This window comes from Osmia bicornis, chromosome 7, assembly GCF_907164935.1.
Source record: "Osmia bicornis bicornis chromosome 7, iOsmBic2.1, whole genome shotgun sequence".
Classification (NCBI taxonomy): domain Eukaryota; kingdom Metazoa; phylum Arthropoda; class Insecta; order Hymenoptera; family Megachilidae; genus Osmia; species Osmia bicornis.
Genome location: NC_060222.1, coordinates 3,785,449 through 3,798,292, shown reverse-complemented (window position 1 = coordinate 3,798,292; position 12,844 = coordinate 3,785,449). Strand labels below are relative to the sequence as shown.

The 12,844-nt window shown below is 46.1% G+C and overlaps 1 protein-coding gene across 23 annotated transcripts in view; it reads right to left on the bottom strand.

Moving 5' to 3' along the window:
- The window catches only part of LOC114873055 (longitudinals lacking protein-like), a 113,881-nt gene that overhangs the window by 53,969 nt on the left and 47,068 nt on the right, over nt 1-12,844 (bottom strand). The window contains exons 7-8 of one of the 23 annotated variants that reach the window (XM_046286448.1): nt 3,549-3,845; nt 3,315-3,394 (exon numbers count right to left, since the gene is read on the bottom strand). The exons of 15 other annotated variants lie outside the window; for them this stretch is intronic. In XM_046286448.1, the coding sequence (XP_046142404.1) occupies nt 3,372-3,394; nt 3,549-3,845 (320 nt within the window). In that variant the 3' untranslated portion in view covers nt 3,315-3,371. Of the gene's footprint in view, nt 1-85; nt 626-1,357; nt 2,649-3,314; nt 3,395-3,548; nt 3,846-4,054; nt 5,056-5,319; nt 5,673-5,766; nt 6,390-6,861; nt 7,475-10,645; nt 11,675-12,844 lie in introns of those variants that run through there. 7 more of the 23 variants (XM_046286444.1, XM_046286469.1, XM_046286450.1 and 4 more) reach the window with 7 other exon arrangements.

The window sequence follows — 12,844 nt, the reverse complement described above, 5'->3', positions numbered from 1 at the left end:
CGGTTTGCTCAAACTCACTCAACAACATTCGATATACATATATTTACGAGACGTCACATTTTTATTTACATTCTTATGTCTCTTCGAACGCATACGAACAAAGTGTCGTGTCAGATAACGCGTATCCGGGCTGTTCGACACGCAAAAGATTGGAAGTTTCGTTTTCAGCAAGAAATGCAATCGCGAGGAACGAAGGGAACGTATTATTTGTCACGGAACGATGACTATTATTACTCGACGATCAGAAAATTAAATTTTTCCTCGAAACGAGATACACTTAAGATGAAAATTTAAACGTCCGCGTGAATTCTCTTCATGTGAGACTTGAGGTTCCATTTCCGATTGCTTCTGTAGCTACAGTAAGGACAACACTCGGCCTTCTTCTGGCCGCAAAACGCCTTTACGTGTTCCACCAAATGGTGCTTCCATCGATACGACTTGGAACACTTGGAACACTTGTATCTGCCCGCCGCTGGATCGTTGCATTTGTTTCGGAACACTCGTACCGGTTTCCGATCGGAGAAATAACGTCCGCCGTAAGAACAGCTGTTCGATCGAAAATCACCAGTTTCGGCCAAGGTGGCGGCATCGAATCCCCGATAGTCCTCCCAGATGATCAGTTCACCTGAAACACAAAATCCCGTTTCGTCATTGCCGTGTCGTGCTCCACGCTCGGATGAGTCCGCTTTCTCCTGATAGCCGTCCTTCCAGCGAAATTGCAACACGAACGATCACGTTTGCGATTCCAAGTGGAACCGATCGGACGTCGCAGAAAAGCGGCCAAGCGACGATAAGTCAACGAACAAAACGTTAACGAATAGACAGGTGTCGAAGGGACGGGGGTATGATACGATATCGCTATCGCTCTAATTTATTTCACTTTCGAACAAAACGTGTACAAGGAGCTGTGTTTCTTCGACTTGAACTTCCTGTACGTAGAAATTGAAATTCCCTTCGAGGATCTTCGTCCTCCTCTTCGCTCGAATCCTCCGATTTTGAATGATCTGAAACAAAGTATCGACAGATGTGTTTAAATCAAGAAATTTTCATTAAATGCACCAGAATTTCTCTTATCGCTCCAGTTTGCGTTCTTCCTACAGCCCATCCAACCAGACGAGATAGTAAAATGCGTATAAATTCATGTGCTCGAAGCAGGCTCGACTCACAAACCTCGACCGAAACCTTCGAAGAACTGGAAACAACTGAGCTTCGACCCTGCATCGAGCGCGTGAATTTTTTAAACTATACTTACTCGACTTATTGGACGGAGTATAGGCGAGACTGAAAACAAATGACGCTTGGACGTTCTCCATCAGACAGAAACTTGAATCTGTACACAGGTATTTATTTAAAAAGCAATCGATTGCCGGGCATCGTTACACAGGGACACTTAATCACCGCTGCGCAGCATTCATTTGCTCGACCTAATAGATCTACGGATCTATCGAATCGAATGATTTAAGATAGACTAGGATCGTTTCATGCATCGTAGACAAGTATGACTCGTACATTATTCGTCCTAAGCTATCGATAACAAGTACGATTCGTCGTTTCGCGTTCGTACGATTATACAAAGAATGAGATGAAACGTGACTGACATTCACTACTTGATTAGCGTGAGTAAGTATATGAAAATTGAGAATCCGTTACACGTCGCTGTTCGTTGCGAGAAACAACCAGGTTACCTTCTTTTCCTTAAATGAAAATTGAATGACAACAAGAGGATAGAAAAACCTTATTAATTTCAAACAAAATTCATCCTTTTCCTCGAATAAAACGCTAAGTAAAACGGTGAATTTCTTGCCTATTTCTCGCACCTACCTCGCGACATACGTTCATTTTCTTTTTTCCAAAACATTTATTCGAACAAGTAAACGCGACTTCTCACTGGCACGTCGACGAATCCTTGTTCGAACGATACAAATCGATCGTGCAACGTTCAGATTGCATGTAATTCTAATTGCGGATATCTTTCACTACACAATCGCTCCGGTCGATACGAAACAAATAGGAAACCTGTTGCTAGACGTTATTGTGGTACGATTATTTCGTCTGTACGGTGAAAATGGCGGCGATAAATATGTAAAAATGATAGCTTTCCGAGGTACATACGCGATGAACGTTGGAAAAGAAAAGAAAAACAGCCTTTAGACTAGATTCGGTTCGATGAGACGCGTAATTCGAGGAACGTCTCCCGGAAGCGGGATCGCGAGGCGACGAGGTATTCCGCTTCGAAGGGAAGGCGTTAACGAGAAACCGCGTGAATGAACGGAGATGGAGACGGTTGAGGCGCGGAATTGAAACAGTCCTCTTCTCGATCGCACGGATATCGCTGAACGAAAACACAGTCGGTAGACGACGGGTGGAGGTTGAGATAAATCGGCTCGCGTTTAAACGCGTCGCCGACGGGAGGATCGTTCAGCGAATCTCGGTCTACTTGATGTTGTGAACCGAGAGCAGGTGCTTGAGGAACGACGCCTCGATCCTCGATCTGTAAGGGCAATATTGGCAGGAGAAGTGTGTCTCGAACGTCACCATTCCGCATCCCATCTTCAAGTGTTTCCGGAGATTCGACGCCCACGAGTACATCTGGCCGCAACGCGGACAAACGTGGAGCCGCGGCCTCACGATCGGGAAGAGCGGAGCATCTGGAAAGAGAAACTCGATTATAGAACAACGACTAAACTAGAAGGATACGGCTATCGATCGGCTTCGTGGGCATTGGACACGGTTCAGGAGAACGAAGAACAAACCGAATTATGAGGTAATGAAAAAATAAAAAGAAAGAAACGGCAGGATTCACGCACTGGCTAGCTTCTCTAGACATCGAAGCGCATGCCTTGCTTGTCGGACAGCAACACTCGAGGAGATGACGATCGTCCCAACTGGTCGTCAAATCCGTTCCGACGCTCTTCGAGTAAAACACTCGCGGTGAACGAGCCGAGAGTTTCCTTTCGTTCGGCTAAAACCGACGTGATTTACTCGGGAAGAGCATCTCCACGATTATCGAGCAGCTTTCGAGAGGAGGAAAGTAAGAAAAAAAAGTAAGAAGAAAAACAACGACGCTTATCAATCAGCACACTTACTTTTACGAGTTCGTGCACGAGACTATACTTACGTTTTCTGTCGCCTTCCCCGCGCGATTATCTGGCCAGGAATATTTATCTGAAAAATCAACGTCGAAGAGAACTGTGCGCGATTTGGGATATCGGGTTTGATTCGTTTCGAAAATGAAAACTTTATTTCTCGAACAAATGATCAATTAACAGAAATCCTGTTTCCAAAGCAGACGTCTCTTCGCTTTTCCCTTTAAACTTGAACTTGCATCGCAGACGAGGCTGGATTTCCGGAAGCCATTCTTCGGTGAAGTCTCAGGCTGGATAGCCAGATGAACCTGAAATAAAAATATTGGTCAGCGCGTTAGGAACACGTCTTTCGAATCCTTCGATCTTCCTCGACATCCGTGAAACCAACAAGTTTCTCCTTTTCTACCAATAGTTTATTGATTATACAAAAGATCCTCGAAAGCATCGGCTGAAGAAACTAACATCCGAAATGAATTCCGCGGATGTGCCTCTGCAAACTGCTCTTGTATTTCGTTCTGTAAGGACAGTACGGGCAACATTCATTTGGATCCTTGCCGCACTGAATCTTCAAGTGATTCCTCATGTTCCTGAGCCAACGGTACCCTTTGTTGCACCTGGGGCACCTGAAGCATCCCGGTTTTCTGTCCAAACCTTTCCCTGGCTTCGGAGGCGTCTTCCAACCCGAAACAATCGACGGTAACGATGCTCCATTGTAAAGACTTCCGGCCGTTCGTCCGTGGTATCGATAATACGTCGCCTCTGGAAAAAGAAAAAGAAAAATAGGAAATACAATTTTTTCTGGTCCAATTATAATCAAACGCAAAGCGGTTCGCACGCGATCGAACATTTCGAACAGTTTCCCTGCGAACGAAATTTACAAATGGGAATAAAGTGACGAGATCGCTGGTTGGAACAGAGCGTGGCCAACTGCTTCTTTTATTTACTTTCTTACAAACGTCGCATTTTATTTGTATCGTTAAACATTTGGCACACACGCCTACAGGCTTACGATTACTTAATCGTTAGTACAATTAGGAAAAGGCGGTCGCTCGTTTTGTAACACCCTCGACTCGTTACACCTAATTCTCCTCTACTCTCTATCGCAGCGTTACAAGCCTTTCTATTCGTACCCTATATCCGTGTCTACGAGCTCCTATCAACTTCTACCAAGCGACACTCTCGAGGATGTAGGAATTTTCGATAATTATTTATTTAGCGATTCTTCGCTGATTTCCGAACGTTTTTTCTCTATACGTGTTACCGTCGCTAGGCCTTCATTTTTGAGATATTCGCAAAAATAATTATTTGTCTGAATTAGCCTCGGTTCGAGCTGGAAATAAAATATTAAACTTTATTCTTAATTATTACTATTAATAGAGATTGGAAATAGTTGTTCCAAAAAATGCAACTATTCTTGTATTAAAATCATACTTTCGTCGAAACAAAATGGAGCGGCGCTAACATGTATAAAGAAACAATCTTCAGAACAGAGACCCTGATAACATATTTCAAGGCGATCGAAATCGGTGAGGAATCGGTAAAGTAAATGATTACCGAATTTTCTGTTAAACGATCCGACGAAATACGGCGGGACAAAGAGAGAGAAATGAAACGGAGGGAATAACCGAGAGAATAGAAGCGAGTTAGAGAAGGTTTTTTTAAATACTGCTCGAGAAGACATTCTTGCCAGGATGATTGGTACGAATGTGTTGATAAAGATTGCCGCGTTGCTTGGTTCGATGGGTGCAATAGGGACACTTGAACTGCGGCTCCTTGCCGCACTCGTGCCTGGTGTGCCTGACCAGGGTGGCGCGATGTTGGTAACCTTTGCCGCAGGTCTCGCATCGATAAGGGAACTCGACTCGCTTCGCCATCCACAGGGTAGCCAGGTTCTTCATCAATGGCATCATCGGGTAGTTGCAATTCCTTTGATAGTTCTTCGGCATAGTGATGCAGGGGATCGGTAGGTCTGCAAGTCACAGCAAGAAGAAAACGAGGAGCGTTAGTCGTCGAGCATAAACGTGCGACTCTTCGAATTGGGAGATGACGATTTTTATTCAATTTTTTATTTATTTATTTCTTTTTTTATCAGACAAGAAATTCAACTAAGATCGAGGAGATGTACGTTTAATTAGAAACAAAAAAAGTAAGATCAGAAAGGGGTTTCGTGATTAAGTCGAGCGAGGTGTCGGAGCTACGCGTTTCTCTGCGATCGTCGGCGAAGAAACGTTTATTTATACAACAGAGTTCAACTTCCGTCGACGTTGTACACTTCGAGCACCGCGACTCGCAGACTCGGATGGCTACGACGTATATGTCGGTGAATATCCTCGGCGTTGTCCCCCGCGAGATCGCAGTACGGGCACATCTTCTTCGCCAGGAAACCGCAAGCTCGAATCATGTGCGCGCGGAGATCGCGTACGCGATCGAACTTTATTAAACACTTGGGGCAAACGTTCGAGACGGAAGCGGAGGATGCGTTAGCTCTCGAGGCGACGCTTTGCACCGGTCCATGGATCCCTGCTGGCGGACGGCGACGACCCCACGCATCCCTGACGAGGCTCGAGAACGCGCTTCGAAGTCGACCTGAAATCGAACGTTACCATTAGAATTTCCTCTCTTCCCTTTCATCTGGCCGCGACGATAATCGGGATCGAAGTAAACAACGAAAACATTGCAATTCACGCAGCTGACCGTGATTTCTTTCTGATTTATTGCGTTCAATACTTGGCATCCACCTCGCTGGTACAATGTGGATTAAGGTAACGAAACGGAAAGGAACTCTCTCACTCTCTCTCTCACTCTCACCCTTGCATTCATCGTTGAATTTCACCTTTCGTTCCCTTTCGAATAGCTTCTCGAAAAATAAGAACATTTTTGTAACGATACATAGGTACTCGCTGTCTCTCTGTTTCGAAAGAGTTCAATTCAGTTCGATTATCTAGTTCAGATCGATCACGTAGACGTTCTGACCGCGATGGCACTGACGGATGTGTCTGTAAACGTGCCCGCGTTGCTTCATCCGGGCTGTGCAGTAAGGGCACTGAACTCTCGGCTCCTGGCCGCACTCGAATTTCGTGTGCCTTTTCAAGTGCCACGCGTGTATGTAACTCTTGGAACACCTGGAACACGTGTGCCTCTCGATCTCCCGAAGACCACCGGTCGCAGCTCCTCCTACGCCTCCGCTTCGACGTCTCCTCGTGCTGAGCGGTTTCTCTTCCTCGTAATCGAAATCCTTCGCCTCTTCCATCACCACCGAGCAGAGATTCTCCAGGTCCGCTTCGATCTTGATGTTCTTCAGGCCTAAAAAAAGAAAAACGAAAGGAAGACGGAATTAGTCGAGGTCTCGAGACGGGTTCGCGCGACCGGCGAGGGCGGGAAATGGAGAAACGAAAAGAAAAACGAACGAAAGAATAAATATGATGGAAGCGATTCGTATCGTTACGAACAGAGTCGCGGGTTACCGCTAATTATTTTCCCGTCACCTTGTTCCCGACCAGGATTAAAGGTAGAGCTTCCGTGGTTCGAGCTTCTTCCGGTCTCCGTCGTTAATCGAGAAATCGGAAAACAGAGATAAAGACAGAGATGTTGGATAGAGAGTGAGGAAGGGTTCGAAGATAAGCGGAGAAAAGCGAGAACGGAAACCGGCGCGTCGCTCGTACGGGGACGAATGAAAGAACGTTCTTCCGTGAAGTGTGGTACGCTCTTGAAAGGCATTAGCATCGTAAGAAGAATGCTTTATTCGATCACATGTACAATGAAATTGAAAAAAAAGCACCGTCGTTGCGACCAGCCTCGTATTCGATACGTTATCGATGAGATGCCAAAGCGCGACGAAGCACGCGGGTGGCAAAAAAATGTCGCCGCACGGCTGTGGACGCGTTTTTGATGGTCGGAGCAAAACGCGGCGGAACCTTCCGGCACCTTAACTTCCGGCACCCTTCGCCGCGCGATCCTAGTCGATCGAAGAGAAATGATGGCGGGCAAAAAAAAAGGATCGAGTAGAAGATAGTCGACGATTTTCGGAACGAACAGTAGCGATCGCTGTTCGTATCAAGGCGAGTCGACGATATAGACGCGTTGACCCGAATGTTTTCTACGTATGTGCTCGTTCACGTGGGCCCTCTGTTTGCTACGAATCTCGCAGTAAGGGCATTTGAATTTCGGCGCTACGCCGCACTCGTAACGTAGGTGACGCCTCAAACTTTTCAACACCGAGTAACCGTTCCCACATTTTGGGCACTCGTAGTTCTTTCGCCTGTTCCCTCGGCCTCGAACCACCGTCGTCTCGTAGAGGAACTTGGACTCCTCGGATTTCATCGGCTCCCCTCGAGAATACGGATAGCTGCTCCCGTAATTCTCGTACAGTACACGATACGCATGTCCCACTGAAAACAAAAGATCGTGAATGTTAGAGTGAAAACGATTGAAACGCGATCGCGCGTGGAAACAGCTGGACGTCGAACGATCTTTCCGTGGAAGGAAAGACGCGTGAGTTGCGTTGCTCTTTCGCAATGTGAAATTTCGTGTCCCAACGGGTAAGGACGCAAAGGTGACAATGGATGGATTAAGAAAAATGCTTTTTATTTCTTGGCTTCTTGTAATTTACAATGCGTCAAAGTCTCCAGATGGCCCGATGTCGATCCGGTTACTGCTTCAGGTCGATCAGATGAACGGGATGAGCTGGGTGTACCTTTCGAATGTGATGATAGATCTGCGACGTTTGCTTACTCTTCAGTTCGCAGTAAGGACACTTGAACCTCGGCTCGTAACCGCACTCGTTCCTGAAGTGTCGATTGCGGTTACTCTTCAGCGTGTATCTGCGCAGACACTTGGGACAGTAATAGTAATTGCCCATCTTGGATCCGTGATCGATCACGCTCATCAACGAGTCAATTCTGTCCAGATCTGAAAACAAAAAGATACGGAATAGTGAAGATCCGTTCGAGGAAGAAGTTGCGCGCGTTTACTCGCAGACGATACGTTCCCTCCGAACCAATTACCCCTAGGGGCTGCTGGGAAATGGAACCGCGCATTGATCGTAGCACAGATACGCAACCAGCAGAGTGTTTGAACATCGATTTATTTGTATCTTACATTTTCTTTTCATAGCGACGATATACGATCACAAAACATCGTGGACAGTGTGTGTGGGGGAGGAAGGGGGATAGTTAACTGGTTAAGACATTGAATGTTAGCCGCGCGACAACATTAATCCGGGCCTCGACGTAGCCGCGGAATCGAACGGAGAAAGAACAATTGTTTTATCGCTCGTGGGACGAGCGCAAGCGCGACTTTCCAAATCGACCGCTTGAACTTACCACTTATCGCTACAATAATGTCCTCAATAATAATTACGTATATCACAGCAACGAAAACAGTCGGCCACTAACGTCGAACGTCTAGGTGCAGTTAGAACAACGGGAATAAGAGAAAATTCTTATCGCAACGCGAACAACCACGCTTTCCTTTCGGGCACGTATTTTTATATTTTCAATTTTAATTCGAATTAATCGATACCGATTGATCGTCCTGTTTAGACGCATCGAATCGTCTCGAACGCGTTCCTCTTTATTTTCTTGTTATCCTAAGGAGTCCTCGTTCCATCCCGGCGTCTTTGATCGACGGGATGAAAAATAAAGAGGGAATGAAAGGAAGGGATTGGAAACGAATAACGTTTTGTCCCGACGCTACACCCTGTACCATTCAGTCTTAACACACGGACAGACGATGCAACTCCGTGTTTGAGCCGTACGTTGCACCCTGCCTCTCCTCCTACGCAACGAATAACGATACATCGGACGCAAGGTTATTATTACTCGAAACAACGTTTTCATGAGAGATAAATATATTGTGTATACCCGACAAACACGCATTCCCAATATCTCCCGATTTCTTTCGCTCGTCAATCCTTCGGCGCCCTCTTCGTTCCGCGCCGTCGCGAAGAGTAAACCGGGCTCGCGCCTCGTTATTGCTGTCGTTCACCTTAATTCTCCTTAAAAAACATACAACCCCCGAAACAGTAGGACGTGTAGGAATCAAAATGCGTTCTGCACGACAGCACGCGTACGCATCGTGGAACTTTTAAATGCACTTGTACTTGAAACATCTTCGCTTGCCCTTCGGACTCGTCGGAATCGAAGTACGGCGGACAAGGCGGGAACTTTTTTTCTTTTAGATGCCGGAAAGCATTCAGAATTAAAAACGAAGTAACAAACTAACGACGATCGGGAGGTTTTTTAAACTAACCCTCGAGAAACGATCGTCTTCTAATTTTATAAAACATTTCGAATCTCGTTAACAACGTAAAATATAAGCGCGACGGTACGCGCCTCGATATACAGGCTGTGTATTCATTAAAATAAAAAGAAACATTGATACGTTTCTTCTGAAGAAATGAATCGAGAAAATTTTTAGCATTTCCGACTTCGATTTCGAGATACAAACGATGAAAAATGATTTATATCTCGAGAACGGATAGCCAGATTGCAGAGTGATCAATTTTCTTCGATTCCTTTCGTCAGGAATGCGCAGTTTTCACGGTACACAGCCTGTATAAATTTTTCTAATCGAAGGAAAAGCTCGAGGAGCTTCGCCGAGAGATCGCGACGCGTTCCCAGTGCGTCGCGATCTCGCCAGCCTCGGAAGAGATCTCGAAAGGGGAAAGAGATGGAATCTGTGAAAGATAGGCGGAATAACCCTTTTTTTTCGCGAAAAAGCGGTCGATTGTCTCGAACGTCCAAAACGTAAACCGGCGCTCTCACAATTTTTCAACGCCGGTTCCTGCGATACACAGACGTGTATCGATTAGTCCCTCGATTATTGGATCGACGAATATTAATGCAACGTGCTGGTCTGGCTCGCTGCTCGTCCCTCCTTCAGTTCTCGTACTTTAGGTGCACCACGTAAACCCTTTGACCGGTATGCCTGGTCCTGATGTGGGACATCACGTTCGACGTTTGCTTGCTACGGAACTCGCAATATGGACACTGGAACCTCGGCGCCTGGCCGCACTCGTATTTAAGGTGCCTGGTCATGTTCCCCTTGACGGTGAAGCATCGTCCGCACTTGGGGCAACCGAACGGCTTCCTGAAGCACTCGGCGAACGATCCACCCTTGGCGTACGCGTTCCTCGCCCGGGCCTGAGCATAGTAATTCGGCAGTGACCTGGTCACCGAGGCGCCATCGGTCTGGCTAACTTCCCTACCGTTGCCCTCGTTCTCGAACGCCTTGCAAGATTGTAAAACGAAGTTTAGATCCAACTGCGGCGCGGCAGCGTAGAAACCTGGAACTTCAAGAGTGATCGATTAGTCGAGGCGTGAACGGACCCGTTCGATTGGAAAGATCGAGGATGATCGAAGAGGAAGGATAGCAAAGGGGGAATCGGAGCGAATTGGATCGGTCCCGTTCGATTTTCTTTTTTCCATTTCGATTTTGGATTTAGGGGTTGAAGTTCGAAAGGTTTAGTCTCGGGATCGTGGCATGCTTTGAAATTCTCGAACGTTAAACGGAGAGAAAGAATGATACCTTGAAAGATTGCGGACGATCTTCTAGACGAAATCGTCGAACCAGTTTGCCCCGTGCATTTTTCGAACAGATTTTTACACGACGACTGGAAAACGCGCGACTTTCATCGACTACTATTTTTCATTTTATTCTAACATCTACTTGCGAGAAATGCTTCTTAAACTCTATACAGTTAATCGATCGAATCGAGATCGTTGTGATGCAGTCTTCCATTGACGACCGGGGTCCTTCTATGTGGTCCGCCACGGTAGAGCGCAGGCGGTAAATGTACAATTACTGTGCGCGCGTTTTAGCAAGACTTCGCATATACGGCAAGAGATAGATTTAAATTACAAAGAATCATTGTCATGCGTGCTGTGTTATATTCTATGTGTTTGTGTCGTTTGCTCTACTTGTGTATTGTATCGTTGTCGAAATATGTTGCAACCGTAATTGGTATAGTGTAGTATTTTTAACTCGAGACATTTACAAGAAGGGAAATTGTGATTTTTCTCTGCATATATATTTTCAAAATCGTATAGACAAACGGTTCCAAGGTGATAGCGTTTACGAATGTTCGCGTCACGAGTAGCACGTTTCTTCGCAAAGAAGGTCTTCAAAACGGATGCGTGCAGAAGACGAGAGATAGTAGGGATAGAGAAGATTGAAAAGCAACGGGTGCCATTTGTTACATCGACCGAGTATAGAGATATTCGAGATCAATACGAATCGTCGGAATTGTCAAGTTCAAAGCTTCATGTCGAAGATAAACACTTCCTCTTCCGGATGTTTCTTCCTGATGTGGGCGTAAACCGGGGACGTCTGTTTGCTGCGCAGACCGCAGTACGGGCACTGAAATCTTGGCTCGTGACCGCACTCGTAGTTCACGTGACGATCTTTGTTTCTCTTCAAGGTGAAACCGCGACCGCACTTTTGACACTGAAACGGTTTCTTCTTGTCGCATGCGCTCATCTTCAAGCTCTTCCGTTTCACGTTTTTGTCCAAGTTCCGTTTGCCGATCATGCCCGATCGGCCCTTGAACGTGGCATTATGGCCGACCGGAAGCGGAAGAATATGGAATCCTGAAACACGGAGACGTAAAAGCTGAACAGAATACTCGACCGCTGACCAACTGGGCGAGAAAGACCCATCGTTGGTCCCGCGCGTCGAATGCGAACGCTTCATCGAAATTTTCACCTTTTAGTTCGATTTTCAATCGTGATCACCCGCGTACGCCATCCAAGAGATTCGATGAAACGTGCGTTTCGACTACGTTTCCCTCGACTACTTTCTTCCATCGGGGGCAAACCCTCGATTAACGATTCTTTAATACACGAAACAACAATTCTGAAAACGCGACGTGGATATACTCGCTTCCAGCACACAACCCTTAACAATGACAGAAACACGACAATTTTGTTTTTACTTATCCGTTCCTTCTAAGCGTCGAACTGCCACGGAGAACGTCGTCGCAAGCTGAAAAACATCGAAGGATACGATTAAAGAAAACGTTCGCCTAAAATTTACCTCTTTGATTTGACGGAACGCGAAAAGGCTGCGATGAAAATAAATGGGGGTGGCGTTTAGGGACAGCGCGTTATCGAGGGTAAGATCAAGATCACTGTTCTTCGAGTTCATCAGGCAGCTTTATTAGGAGCAACAATGAAAGATTAATGGGATTAAGCGAGATTAGAGGCGGAAGAAACCGTTCAACTTTCGGTCCCAAAACATTTGCGCGAGCTGAGGATGATGGACGCGTAAATGTCGGATCATGTGTGCCTTTTGGTAGTTTTTCATCGCGCAGTGAGGGCATTCGAATCGTGGCGGTTGTCTGCATTGATTCCTCAGATGCGACAGCATCGACTTCTTCCACTTGTAAAGATTGTGACAACTCGGACACTCGTACATCCCGTTCCGTCTGATGATGACGAACTCCCTTCCTGAACGGCCGTGAAACCGTTCGAACCTCATCACCTCTTTCACGTCCCCTGAAACAAAGGGAAAGAGAAGGGACGCGTTAGTAACGATGCAAATGCATAGCTTCGAAAGCTCGTCCCGACAATTATCCTCGTGTAATGTGCCTACGATTCTCTTCAATTCCGTGAATATATCTCGCGATAACCAGCGAGGAGAAGAAGAAGAAGGAATCGAACGATTCTTAAACCATTTCCATTCTTTTCACTTTCTTTACACCTGTTTCGAGCTGGCAAGATATCGTGATACCAGTAAACGAGAAACACAGGAAAACGTGT